Source organism: Chelonoidis abingdonii, chromosome 4 (assembly GCF_003597395.2).
Source record: "Chelonoidis abingdonii isolate Lonesome George chromosome 4, CheloAbing_2.0, whole genome shotgun sequence".
Lineage (NCBI taxonomy): Eukaryota > Metazoa > Chordata > Testudines > Testudinidae > Chelonoidis > Chelonoidis abingdonii.
Window position 1 is genome coordinate 145,428,099 of NC_133772.1, and position 14,588 is coordinate 145,442,686.

General features: G+C 37.0%; 1 protein-coding gene across 1 annotated transcript in view; it reads right to left on the reverse strand.

Annotated features, from left to right (window-relative positions):
• POLE2 (DNA polymerase epsilon 2, accessory subunit) overlaps window positions 1-14,588 on the reverse strand; it is a 33,824-nt gene that overhangs the window by 6,688 nt on the left and 12,548 nt on the right. Inside the window, exons 10-18 of the mRNA XM_075065738.1 lie at window positions 13,788-13,860; window positions 12,338-12,510; window positions 10,209-10,298; window positions 9,933-9,987; window positions 8,226-8,285; window positions 8,049-8,126; window positions 7,398-7,506; window positions 4,878-5,054; window positions 4,573-4,640 (exon numbers count right to left, since the gene is read on the reverse strand). Coding sequence (XP_074921839.1) covers window positions 4,573-4,640; window positions 4,878-5,054; window positions 7,398-7,506; window positions 8,049-8,126; window positions 8,226-8,285; window positions 9,933-9,987; window positions 10,209-10,298; window positions 12,338-12,510; window positions 13,788-13,860 — 883 coding nt within the window. The remainder of the gene's footprint in view (window positions 1-4,572; window positions 4,641-4,877; window positions 5,055-7,397; window positions 7,507-8,048; window positions 8,127-8,225; window positions 8,286-9,932; window positions 9,988-10,208; window positions 10,299-12,337; window positions 12,511-13,787; window positions 13,861-14,588) is intronic.

Here is a 14,588-nt window from a genome sequence, read left to right on the forward strand (position 1 = left end):
AAGTCTAAACTCCTAGTGTCCAGTTTATATCCATTGATAATATGTAGCTTAAATTTAGATATTGCAATTTTGACTATATTAAACATAAGTTATGCATAAATGTTTATAGGCAGTCGTTTGTGTTGTTCCTGGTCCTGAAGATCCTGGTCCTGGTTCAATTTGCCAAGGCAAGTTTGCTACATGGTTTTCTGATTTTAAGAACTTTCTAGTACCTATTGCTAAAGAGCATACAAATCTTCGGCAATGTTACTTTTGTTGTAGGCCACCACTAGCTGAAAACTCACTAGTGAATTCAGACAGCAGGTGCCATTTTCAGTTTTCACTAAAATCTTGCAGGTAAATGTGTGACTTTTATAGTAACCAGAGAATGCCAAACACCTATTGCTATTTTTCATATTGTTTAGTGAATGACCAGTTTGTGTTAGAAGTAACATTCTTAAAATGTGTGATAGCTACATAAATATATAGAGTAAATTAGTTTTAAACATTAGCAGTAAAAGGTACATTTTACTTTGAACCTTTTCTACTTGTATTCATTAGGAATAAGATTTATGTATCCTTAAATTAGTATCTGTACATAGTGTGCAATTATCTATATCTTCCTCATCTAAAAGTTCAGTAGTAGAAATATGAACAAAGACAGCTCAGATCAATGTATTTATTTTTCTGTATTTGAAAGGAAGGAAGTGTGCTGTCAGATTTGGAGACAGTGGTTTAACTGCAATTTATCTTTAATTTTTGTAAGTATAAACAATAGGGAGGATTAACATTGAAATATTTTCCCCAGGTTTCTTAACATTTACTACTTCATTCCAATGCCAGGAAAATAATTTCATTCGTTATTTCTAATTCAGGTTATATTGCACACAAGAATCATCATCTTTCGTGAGATTTAGTAAATAAAATGTGCAGAAATTGTGTCCGCTTTCCTAGCACCAACTTGGATATTCCTAACCATGTAAGTTAGAGTATGCTGTAGCTTTTTCGTTTAATGTAATCTATCCCAGTGGGTTCAGCTCTGCAGTACAGTCTCAAGTTCCACAAAGTCACTCTGTTAGTTCTAGAATTAGAGTTCATAGGAACACATGAAATCATAGGCAAATACAGCAAGCGCATCTATCTTTTAGTAGTTTTATTAAAGTTACAAAAACTGTAAATGTCACAACATATACATTATACGTGTCATAGGAACTGAACTAGTTATACTACGACCTACTCACATCTCCTAGATGGATTAGAGTCTGATGGCCTCTCATGGATTGGACTATCACTATGAGAGTAGTTCCTGCTGAGTTTCCCATAGGAAGCCCAATTTCCCTGCTCTGGGCACCTTTTATACTGTGGTCTGTCTATACCAGGAGTTCTCAAACTGGGGGTTGGGATCCCTCAGGGGGTTGTGAGGTTATTATATGGGAGGTTGCAAGCTGTCAGCTGCACCCAAACCCTGCTTTGCATTCAGCATTTACAATGGTGTTAAATACATAAAAAAGTGTTTGTTTTTAATTTATAAGGGGTTTGCACTTAGAGGCTGATACGTGAAAGGGGTAACCAGTACAAAAGTTTGAGAACCATGATCTATACTCACATTCTGTGTATGTCCATAAAAGTGTCAACCCTCTCTTTCTTATTGGTTTATGTCTCCTGGAAAACCAGGACCCCAAATTCTATAGGCTGTAGGTCTTGCAGCATTGATGTACCCCTTTGTCTGCAGTTAGGGATGTTTAAGAGGCAATATTATTGTTTCAGCATTTTATGATTTAATTTTAATCTTCCAGGCTGTACTTTGCAATGTACGGATTAATACCCTCCTATCATCTCTTGGGTTGTTTTCTCTGTCATTGTCTTGCGCAATAATTTCTTGTCTCTAAACCCAAATAGCTAAGCTAAAGTCTTGCAGGCTTTGGCCTACAGGTCTTGCATTTCAGCTTGTTTACTCATATCTAGTTCTTGGTTCCTCTAAATACTGATAATCTTATACTTTTATCATCCTACAAATCAACTCTAATTAACTACAATGATATATATAACATACTGATATTTTTAATATTCATATATATGTGATGTGATAATCATTGGCTCAATGCCAACATTTCGTGCTAAGATCTTGATTTACATGTTTTATACAAGATTTATGTCTTTAGTTCCGTATCACTTACCTCATATATAACAAACCCTCATAATGTACAAAATGTTTGATGACAGGACGCTATTGTAAAAAGATTCAGTGCGATATTACTACTTCAGAAGCAAGTTCTATAGTAAAATAACTGAAGATCTAACACAAACTGGCAGCATTCAGAGTTCTTTGAGTCCTTGTCTCTCTGGATCCATTGCAGGGGTCCAGGCACCTATGTCACAAGTTTGGAACTTTCTAGCAACTAGTGTTTCGAGTGTGTGTGTTGCTAGTAATAGCTATTGTGCCAAGAATTCTGACTTCTTAATGAAAGGTTTAGCACAATATATCCTGTTGTGCCTTGATATCCAGGGTCAGAATGGTGGCTGAGTTTATATAGTTTTGTTTGTGGTACCCAGGCTTGCATAACTTGGCACTATTTGTCTCTGAGGCTCTTATAACATATGGAGATATACTATCTCATAAAGCTGGAAGGGACCTGAAAGGTCATCAAATCAGCCCCTGCCTTCACTAGCAGGACAAGTACTGATTTGCCTCAGATCCTAAGTGGCCCCTCAGGAGTGAACTCTCAACTCGGGGTTTAGCAGCTATGCTCAAACCACTGAGCTATCCTCCCACTTACTGCATTCACACAACAGTGGAGCCTTTTTGTGTCAAGAGCACCCCAGTCAAAAACAAATTAAAATCTTCATTTTGTGTGTGCACGAGCCACAAATCTTGACAAAACACCTTTCTCCCTTCTATTGTATGGTCAGCAAGGATGCTTTCGCATGACACAAGCATTTTACCTCTGAGAGCTGCATTGTGTTGTACCATAGTGCCCTCTTCTTTTCAGTCTGCATCATTAAAGCAATTTATGGGAGGGAAAACCTTGCCATAATATGATTTTATGGCATATTCAAGTCTTCATTGATTCAGTGGAACATAGAGTCACATGTATGTAATGCATCCATTACAGTGCTGGTGGTTCTTCAAACACAGTATGATCATGAATAATTCTGATATGGAAACGTGAATTTTGTGTTGATATTTATTTTGCATTATTTTCTTTTTGTCTTGCAGTTTGAAAGACTATGATTTATCACACAGGACATCTGACTCCTTCCATTTAATGTCAGCCCTGGTATTTTGGGCATATGATACACCTTGAGAGTGTCCCTGTGCCAGATCTGATCGTCACTGCAGATAAATATGATCCTTTCACTGTTTACTAATACTGACCGCCTTGCTAAATCCTGTAAGATTTCTTTATGCTTTACCAAAATAAGGACACTACCTCTCCAATAAGCAGAGAATTGTATATCTTTAAAACCGATTTTCAATGAAATTATTTTAAGTTTCTTAGTAGCAATATAGCAGGAAATTATTGTATGGTTAACAGACAAAAAGAGAGGAGTTATACTTTGTTCTTGCACAATAACACTCCAACTGCTGACACAAGTTGGTATTTTTCATTATAGGGTTCTTTTCCAAGAAGTGGATTTCATTCAAGTGTGTCTATCCTTCAACAAACAGTAGAAACAGGTAAATAGCTTCAGGACCTGATGTTATTAACGTATGATGAACGTAACCACTTTTTTTGCTTTTCTGCTCAGAATGAACAAGAATATTTAAAAGGTACAGTGACTAAAGTGAAATCCTGCAAGCTGCATGGGCACTTTTTAAGACACCATAATAGAGGCCAACTTCAATGTATACCCCAATAAGAAACACAGTCAAAACTAAAAAAGAGCCACTTGGGCTTAACAACATGTAAAAGAAGCAGTGGAGATAAAGGCATCTTTTAAAAGTATATAAGTCAAATCCTAGTGAGGTAAATAGGAGCATAACACTGCAAATTAAGTGTAAAAATATAATAAGAAACCTCCATGAATTATCACAGTTTCTTTTTAAACTCGTTAATAGTCTAGCCTTCACAATCTCCTCAGGTAAGAGTTCCACAAGTTGACTGTGCGCGCTTGAAGAACTTTTTTATTTGTTTTAACCTGCTGCCTATTAATTTCATTTGGTGCCCTAGTTCTTGTATTATGGGAATAAGTAAATAATTTCCTTATCCACTTTCTCCACACAAACTCGGTGATTTATATACTTATTATATTTTTACACTTAATTTGGCAGTGTTTATGCTCCTATTTACCTCACTAGGATTTGACTTTATATACTTTTTAAAAGATGCCTTTTTATCTCTCACTGCTTCTTTTACATGGTTGTTAAGCCACAGTGGCTCTTTTTTAGTTTTGACTGTGTTTCTTAATTTGGGGTATACATTGAAGTTGGGCCTCTATTATGGTGTCTTTAAAAAGTGCCCATGCAGCTTGCAGGGATTTCACTTTAGTCACTGTACCTTTTAAATATTCTTGTTCATTCTGAGCAGAAAGCAAGCAAAAAGTGGTTACGTTCATCATACGTTAATAACATCAGGTCCTGAAGCTATTTACCTGTCTTCTACTGTTTTGTTGGAAGGATAGAACACCTTGAATGAAAATCCACTTCTTGGAAAAGAACCCTATAATGAAAAATATACCAAACTTGTGTCAGCAGTTTGGAGTGTTATTGTGCAAAGAACAAAGTATAACTCCTCTCTTTTTGTCTGTTAACCATACAATAATTTCCCTGCTATATTTGGCCTACTAAGAATACTTAAAATAATTTCATTGACTAAATTCGGTTTTAAAGATATACAATTCTCTGCTTATTGGAGAGGTAGTGTCCTTATTTTGGTAAAGCATAAAGAAAATCTTACAGGATTTATGCAAAGGCAGTCAGTATTAGTAACAGTGAAAGGATCATATTTATCTGCAGTGACGATCAGATCTGGCACAGGGTACACTCTCAAGGTGTAATCATATGCCCAAAATACAGGGCTGACATAAAGTGGAAGAGGAGTCAGATGTCCTTGTGATAATATAGTCTTTACAAACTGCAAGACAAAAAGAAAATAATCAAAATGAAATATTCAACCAACCAAAATTCACGTTTTCCATATCAGAATTATTCCATGGATCATACTGTGTTTGAAGAACCACCAGCCACTGTTAATGGATGCATTACATACATGTGACTCTATGGTTCCACTGATATCAATGAAGACTTGAATATGCCATAAAATCAATATTATGGCAAGGTTTTCCCCTCCCATTAAATTGCTTTAATGATGCAGACTGAAAAGGAAGAGGGCACTATGGGTACAACACAATGCAGCTCTCAGAGGTAAAATGCTTGGTGTCATGCAGAAAGCATCCTTGCTGACACATACAATAGAAGGGAGAAAGGTGTTTTTGTCAAAGATTTGTGGCATGCGTGCACACACAAAATGAAGATTTGTAAATTTTGTTTTTGACTGGGGTGCTCTTGACACAAAAAGGCTCCACTGTTGTGTGATGCAGTAAGTGGGGAGGGATAGCTCAGTGGTTTGAGCATTAGCCTGCTAAACCCCGAGTTGAGAGTTCACTCCTTGAGGGGGCCACTTAGGGATCTGAGGCAAAATCAGTACTTGGTCCTGCTAGTGAAGGCAGGGGGCTGGATTTGATGACCTTTCAGGGTCCCTTCCAGCTTTATGAGATAGGTATATCTCCATATGTTATAAGGAGGCCTCAGAGACAAATAGGTGCCAAGTTATGCAAGCCTTGGGTACCCACAAACAAAACTATATAAACTCAGCCACCATTCTGACCCCTGGAATATCAAGGCACAACAGGATATATTGTGCTAAACCTTTCATTAAGAAGTCAGAATTTCTTGGCACAATAGCTATTACTAGCAACACACACACTCAGAACACTAGTTGCTAGAAAGTTCCAAACTTGTGCACATAGGTGCCTGGACCCCTGCAATGGGATCCAGAGAGACAAGGACTCAAAGAACTCTGAATGCTGCCAGTTTGTGTTAGATCTTCAGTTATTTTACTATAGAACTTGCTTCTGAAGTAGTAATATACGCACTGAACTCTTTTTACAATAGCGTCCTGTCATCAAACATTTTGACTATTATGAGGTTTTGTTATATTGAGGTAAGTGATACGGAACTAAAAGGTACATAAATCTTGTATAAAACATTGTAAATCAAGATCTTAGCACGAAATGTTGGGCATTGTAGCCAATGATTATCACATCACATTATATATGAATATTAAAAATAATCAGTATGTTATATATATTCATTGTATGTTAATTAGAGTTGATTTGTAGGATGATAAAAGTATAAGATTAATCAGTATTTAGAGGAACCAAGAACTAGATATGAGTAAGACAAGCTGAAATGCAAGACCTGTAGGCCAAAGCCTGCAAGACTTTAGCTTAGCTATTTTAGGGTTTAGAGACAAGAAATTATTGCGCAAGACAATGACAGAGAAACAACCCAAGAGATGATAGGAAAGAGGTATTAATCGGTAACATTGCAAAAGTACAGCCTGGAAGATTAAAATTAAATCATAAAATGCTGAAACAATAAATATTGCCTCTTAACACATGCCCTAACTGCAGACAAAGGTGGTACATCAATGCTGACAAGAACCTACCCAGCCTATAGAATTTGGGGTCCCTTGTGTTTCCAGGAGACATAAACCAATAAGAAAGAGAGGGTTGACACTTTTATGGACATACACAGAATGTGAGTATAGATCAGTGGTTCTCAAACTTTTGTACTGGTGACCCCTTTCACGTATCAAGCCTCTAAGTGCAACCCCCCTTATAAATTAAAAACAAACACTTTTTTATGTATTTAACACCATTGTAAATGCTGAATGCAAAGCAGGGTTTGGGGTGCAGGCTGACAGCTTGCAACCTCCCATATAATAACCTCACAACCCCCTGAGGGATCCCAACCCCCAGTTTGAGAACTCCTGGTATAGACAGACTCACAGTATAAAAGGGGTGCCCAGAGCAGGGAAATTGGGCTTCCTATGGGAAACTCCAGCAGGAACTACTCTCATAGTGATAGTCCAATCCATGAGAGGGCCATCAGACTCTAATACCATCTAGGAGAATGTGAGTAGGTCTGTAGGTATAACTAGTTCAGTTCCTATGGACACGTATAATGTATATGTTGTGACATTTACAGTTTTGTTGGTAACTTTAATAAAACTACTAAAAGATAGATGCGCTTGCTGTTATTTGCCTATGATTTCATGTGTTCCTATGAACTCTAATTCTAGAACTAACAGAGGTGACTTTGTGGAACTTGAGACTGTAGCTGCAGAGCTGAACCCACTGAGGGATAATTACCATTAAACAGAATAAAAGGCTACAGCATACTCTTAACTTACATGGTTAGGAATATCCAAGTTGGTGCTAGGAAAGCGGACACAATTTCTGCACATTTTATTTACTAAATCTTCACGAAAGATGATGATTTCTTGTGTGCAATATTGAACCCTGAATAGAAAATACTGAATGAAATTTTAATTTTCCTGGCATTGGAATGAAGTAGTAAATGTTAAGAAAGCCTGGGAAAATATTTCAATGTTAATCTCTTCCCTATTGTTTATACTTACAAAAATTAAAGATAAATTGCAGTTAAAACCACTGTCTCCAAATCCTGACAGCACACTTCCCTTCCTTTCAAATACAGAAAAATAAATACATTGGATCTGAGCTGTCTTTGTTCATATTTCTACTACTGAACTTTTAGATGAGGGAAGAATATAAGATAATTGCACACTATGTACAGATACTAATTTTAAGGGATACATAAACTTCTTTATTCCTCAATGAATACAAGTAGAAAAGGTTTCAAAGTAAAATGTACCTTTTACTGCTAATGTTTAAAACTAATTTACCTCTAATATATTTATTGTAGCTATCACACATTTTAAGAATGTTACTTCTACACACAAACTGGTCATTCACTAAAACAATATGAAAAATAGCAATAGGTGTTTGGCATTCTCTGGTTACTATAAAAGTCACACATTTACCTGCAAGGATTTGTAGTGAAAACTGAAAATGGCACCTGCTGTCTGAATTCACTAGTGATGTTTTCAGCTAGTGGTGGCCTACAACAAAAAGAGTAACATTGCCGAAGATTTGTATGCTCTTTAGCAATATTGTACTAGAAAGTTCTTAAAATCAGAAAAACCATGTAGCAAACTTGCCTTGGCAAAATTGAACCAGGACCAGGATCTTCAGGACCAGGAACAAACACAAATCGACTGCTATAAACAATTTAATGCATAACTTATGTTTAATATAGTCAAAATTGCAATTATCTAAATTTAAGCTACATATTATCAATGGATATAAACTGGACACTAGGAAGTTTAGACTTGAAATTAGACNAATTAATTCATCTTTGATTATTAGCAGGTAAATATGCCCAATGGTCTGTGATGGGATGTTAGATGGAGTGGGATCTGAGTTACTACAGAGAATTCTTTCTGGGTGCTGGCTGGTGAGTCTTGCCCACGTGCTCAGGGTTTAACTGATTGCCATATTTGGGGTCAGGGCAGATTGGGAGAGGCCCTGGAGGTTTTTCACGTTCCTCTGCAGCATGAGGCACGGGTCACTTGCTGGTGGATTTTCTGCACCTTGAGGTCTTTAAACTATGATTTGAAGACTTCAATAACTCAGACATAGGTTAGGGGTTTGTTACAGGAGTGAGTGGGTGGGTGAGATTCTGTGGCCTGCATTGTGCAGGAGGTCAGACTAGATGATCATAATGGTCCCTTCTGACCTTAAACTCTATGAGTATCAAACTACAGAGATCCTTAAGTAATGTTACTCTATGGATACCCACTTTGGTGACCAGCTCCAGTAAATTGAGTGCTGTTATTACAAATTCAGAGCATCAGAAGATGGAGAGGATGAGCCTGGCTATCCCTGCCTTTCCCTCCGTACCCTCAAATCCATGCAGTAGTAGTATTTATTTGTATGACCATAGGATCCTTAGTCACAGACCAGGGCCCCATTGTGCCAGGTGCTGTACGAACACAAGACAAAACGAATCTGTGCTCAAAGAGCTTACATCAAAATATAAGACGAGACGACAGATGAACAGACAGACAAGTGAACATAAGGAAACAATGAGAATATGGGTTGGCATTATTGGCAATGGTGTCAGCAAAGCAGTGGCCTAACCACTGTCAAGTTTTTTGTAGGCATCGCAGCAAAAGTGAGTTTTGAAGAGGTTTTGTGGGAAGGGTCAGCCCCACAGCCATGGAAGGAGGCTTTGAAAGGTCAGAGAAACAGGAACAACGAAGTGTAGGGAGATCATTTACAGGTGCTCCCTTTCTCCTTCTTTGCTCCTAAAATAATGGCTGTGGAAAGCCGTTTGGGGGAGAGGTGGAAAAGAAATGGGTCTTTATCAAGCCAATATTTCTGATAAAGCTTTCTGGGGCTTGGACAGCTTGAAGGCCTGCAGTTGCTTCCAGCAGTGTAAGAACTTACATTTGAATTTATGAAATCCAGCTTAGGCCCTGGTCTTGCAGCTAGCTTTGCATGGGCAGACCCCCCCATTGGGCACCAGGCAGGCACAGAAGCTCACCTGAATAGCATTCTGCCAAGATCAGGGGCTATAAATAATGTACATGAAAACAGTTCCAGAGCTGGAGAATTGGTCTAACTTTTGTTCAACAAACTAGCTCACATTACACAGCTATCACAGGCTGGATCCAAACCTTATACACCGCCCAAAATAATATGACCTTGTTTCAACACTGTGGCATGGTACTGTGAACAGCTACACAATCATAGCTGACCCGTAGTAATTAATTAAGTATTTAAAAGTTATTAGCACAACTATGCTGTTAACTTTTTCACATAATAAACATAACTTTACCATTATGAAGCATTTTGATACATACCTTTTATGAATGCTGGGGTATTCACATATTATGTCAGCAAGAGCCTTGAGGGAATCTGAAGTCAGAAAAAAATGCATTTAAAGATTTCTTATGACACTATCTGTCTGGACACTAAAATTATGTACTTCATGAACTGTTCATACTTTTTAATATGTCTAAAATACTGTCTCTCCTAAAACATTCAAAAGGTAATACAAGTTAAAAAGTATATATTTTAATCAATATTTGTTGCCCGTTTAATGTATAATAAATATCTGACTACAAAGACTTTCATACCTTTTAGGGACTGAATTTGATTTTTTCCATATGGTGCAGATGAAAAATTTCCACAAAAGAAAAAACAAGTTGGAGGCACAGAGGAGTAACCTGGGAAAGATACGTGAACATTACACTCAGTATTACTTTGTACTTCAGTATTCTTCACTGATGAACAGTTCACCCTCCAGTCTGTTTCATTAGGATCAGAAGTTGGGGCAGTGCTTCCAGCTTTATCACTGTTAATGTGGCCAAGCAATTATTTTAAAGCAGGAATTTAGGAGACAGCTTGCTTATTTATTTATAACTATTTAGAGGGGAACAGGATTGAGATGTACCATCTCATTTACAGGGAATCCTCCGTTATCTGCAGCAACAACAACACAGGGTCTGTCCAGCTCCAGACTTCAGCAGGAGCAGATTAGGCCAATAGTTAGTATTTCCACACAAAAGCAATCAAATCACACCAGGTTTATTCAAAATAAATACACTAATTTTAAAAATACCTTCTTTCCCTTTAGAATAGTAAAAAGGACAGATACCCTTACAGTATCTGTAAGATGTGTGTATATATATGTTCCAAAGACTGAGTGCATGAACACACGCCTCTCTCTCCACTAAAAAGTAATTCCAGCACACTGCAGTGTACTTACTTATTCTTTCTTTAGATTGTTAATTACAGGTACCTCTCTAAACAGTCTAAGTCTCTCTGACAAATATTTTAAATTCAACAAATCACAAAAAGAAACAGCAACCCAATAATACAAAATACTACTAAGAAATCCAACAAATTAAAATAACCAAAATAAACCAAATTCCCAATAAAAATTAACAAGAACAAGTACTGAGGCTCTCTTATATGTCTCTGATTTACATCCCCATTTTTTAAAATTATTCTATTCCAGGCTCAAGTTTTGTTCCACTGGCTTAAAATTCAATTGATAAATGAAGCATCTAACAAAAGGTTTTATGTCAGCAAAAATTAAACTCCTAACCAATGTCTCTATTCTGATATTTCTCCCAAATATTACTGTATGTTTTTAAAAAGCATGCCATATTTATTTATCTATAAATAAAACTCTTATTTGACCTAATTTTTGATATAGTAAATCTATTACATGCATCCTAAAAAGTAGGCTACTTAACTGATCAAGATCCCTTTATTACTTTATCATATGCAATCTTACACCAGTTTAATTATTTTGACAAATGTTGACAAGAAGTGACTTAACTGGTTTCCATAATGTCTGATACTAGGATAGAGTTTGATAATTTGTCTCCAATTTTCAATAAATTAACAGTAATTTCCCACCTATGATTTTATTTTTTCCACCTCCAAACATTTGCATTCTATCCAAGGCAGAGAATATATTTTGTTCCAAACATATGTTGGAACACCAAGAAGCAACTCACGGATCACAGAGACATTTGCTGTACAAGACCTGTCAATACTACTAATGTAATGAGTGGGGAGAAACAGTGCATATTTTAAGAATAATCATACCATGTTCTTAGTGCTAAAACCAGCAAGGGCACAAGAGGCAGTATTAGAGTCCATAAAGGAAAAGGTTTCTTTAAAAAAAAAAAAGGCCAAGGAAGAAACAAGGCAAACATTCTTGTCACATCACATAACATGGCTACAACTCAAAACAATATTTTTACTAAAGGAAATATAGAGAACTATCTGAGCTCACAACTTTTTACAAAAAACACAATGCAGATCAGTTTTAAAAAAAAACTGTTAGAGAGGGGTCCAAAAAAGAAAAATAATACAAGCCATGAATCAGAGCTGCAACCACTTAAAGAAAGATTGACTTTTCATCAGAACCGGGTATAGATTTAGCAGGGTTCTACACTCAATAAGATGTGCCCCATGTAACTTTCTCTCTCTAATTGTAAGGTTATCCAGTCATGTGTTTATGCTGACAGAGCATGTGGCTAGTGACTATTACGCTGCTGCCCCAGCTTTTCTCAGCATCTGCTTAACAGTGACAGATTAGTTGTGGTGTTTTTTTGTCAAGTTGTGATATGACAACTCCTGTTTTGGCAAAAGAACCTATTAAAAGTCATAAAGCATAAAGCCAAATCAAACTGCTGAAACATTCTTCAACATAAGGATCAGTTAAAAAAGCAAACAACACTGCACCTACCTGAAAACATAGTGTGAAGCTTTTCTAACACTTCCACTTGATCCAGCCAAACATCAGAAACAAAAACAAACATGGCATCTTCATTTTCATCCTCCAGTTGTTTCAGTTTTGCAGAAGCTTTTACTGAAGTTGAAGAAGGCCCTCCAAAAAAGTTTATGTTCCCATAATATGCCCTACATAATTAAAAACAATATTTTGTCATTCTTCAGGTTTTTATTTATTTTAACATGTTTACTGCCATAGTAATTAAGGGCCACTCAAGAGCGGGACCCCTCTGTGCTAGGCATTGTACAAACAGAGTAGTAAATGGTCCCTGCCCTTAAGAGCTTACAATATAAATATACCAGGCAGACACAGGATGGGAAAGGGGTAGAACATACAAGCAGAGTGAACAATGTGGTAGCAGCAAAGAGCATCTTGGTTCCACAAGTTAATTAAATTAACATTTATTTTGGGTGAGTTTACCTTAGGAGGGGATCAGCTAAATAGAAAGAAATGGGAAGGGGAGAAGAGGATAACGGGCAGGTGTGGAGTGAAGGTGAGGTGAAGAAACTATGAAGGAGGAGTCAGGGGATCAGCACAGGGCAGAGAAAGTACCATCAAACTGTAGAAAGTTCTTTGAATGTCCAGAGATCTAAAAGGTCCTTTCTTTGGCTTCTTCCACCATCCTGGGACCTAATGCCCACCAGAGTAGGGGAGTTCTCCCCTGCACAGTTCTCAACTCAGAAGGCTGCTGGGCGAAAGGGTGGCCCCGGTTAATTGCCATTTTACCCCTTACTTCCCTCTCCACTCCCTCCTACTGTGCAGCAGTCCCTGGTTTGGCTGCTTCTGCCTCTACTTGCTGGAGTTTCTGCTTGGAGTCTCTGTTAACCTCTTTTTCTTCCCAAATCATTTCTGGCTATGACCCATTTTCCCCAATTAATTTAAATTTTTATTATGAAAAATCTTTGCTAATTGAAAATTAGACAAGATGACATTCAGTATCTATGATGGGGGGGAGGGAATCGAAGAGGGGTGAAGACAGAAAAGGCAGTCATCCAGACATTAAGCATGGGCTTTGACTTGCTAAAGTTGAACACGTTCTCATTGGTATTTTGGTCCTGGGTTCTCTTTCACATTCATCCTCAGAACAATCCTTGCATCCCATTTCTTCATTCCTATGCAGTAGTTTCCCAATCTCTATCTAACAAGGGCTTATATCATTATCAATATTAATGTACAAAAGGCCCAATCTAAATCCCGTTAACCACTGGGACTCTTTCCACTGACACAATGGGATTTGGATCAGGCTCAAATGGACCAGCAAGATATAAAAGTCAATGCAACATTTTTAAGAAAGAAAGGAAAGCACACCGTTGATATTCTACAAACAACAAACAATAGTAGTACTTTGAAAGATACAACAAAATATGAGAAGTCAGAATGAAGTAATTAGAAGTTATTTTTATACCTAGTGGTAGCAGAAGGCTCAGTGGGTGGAAATCCAAAAGCATTCACATGGAATATTTGATCCTCATACCAGCCTATGAAGTTTAATCCCCGCCCCACAGAAATGCATTTTAGTGAATTGAACATATCTTTAACATTGTATTTTATACTAACATTGTTTCAATTTAACAAACAGCAAAAGCTCAAAAATATGAAAATGATACTACTTCTACCCTCTTATTTATTTTCCATTTAGTTAATTATGAAATTTTTAAAACATTATCATAAAATAAGACATTGTTGATATTATGTAGATATTATATTATGCATGTTGAAATTATTTATATTTTATAAAGTAAAGTGCTACCAATAAGAAAAATTGTCCACCTGAATTTATACCAATATAGACATCAAAAGCCCCAATTCTGCACTTAAACACACGTGCTCAAATTTACTACGGTGTGTAGTCCCATCACAGTGTTTGCAGGATTAGGGCCTTACTAACAAAATTAAGCATTTTGCAATCTGAAAATATTGTATTTTCCTCATTAAATTATTTTCTAGTCCCACACAGACATTGTCACTATTTCCTTTCCCCAGTTTAGTTAATTTTTTCTTCATGCACATCCTGTTCACACAAACTGAACACCCAGTCTTGAGAGGTGCTAAGCACTGTTGGGTCCCACTGATTTCACTGGAAAAAGAGCACTCAGAACCTCTCAAGGCTGAACCCCATAAGACAGTGATTGGCTGTGAAAGATCCAAGCTCAGGGGCAAGAGTTTCAATCACTCACTCAGTTCACAGACAAACCTCATTAACATA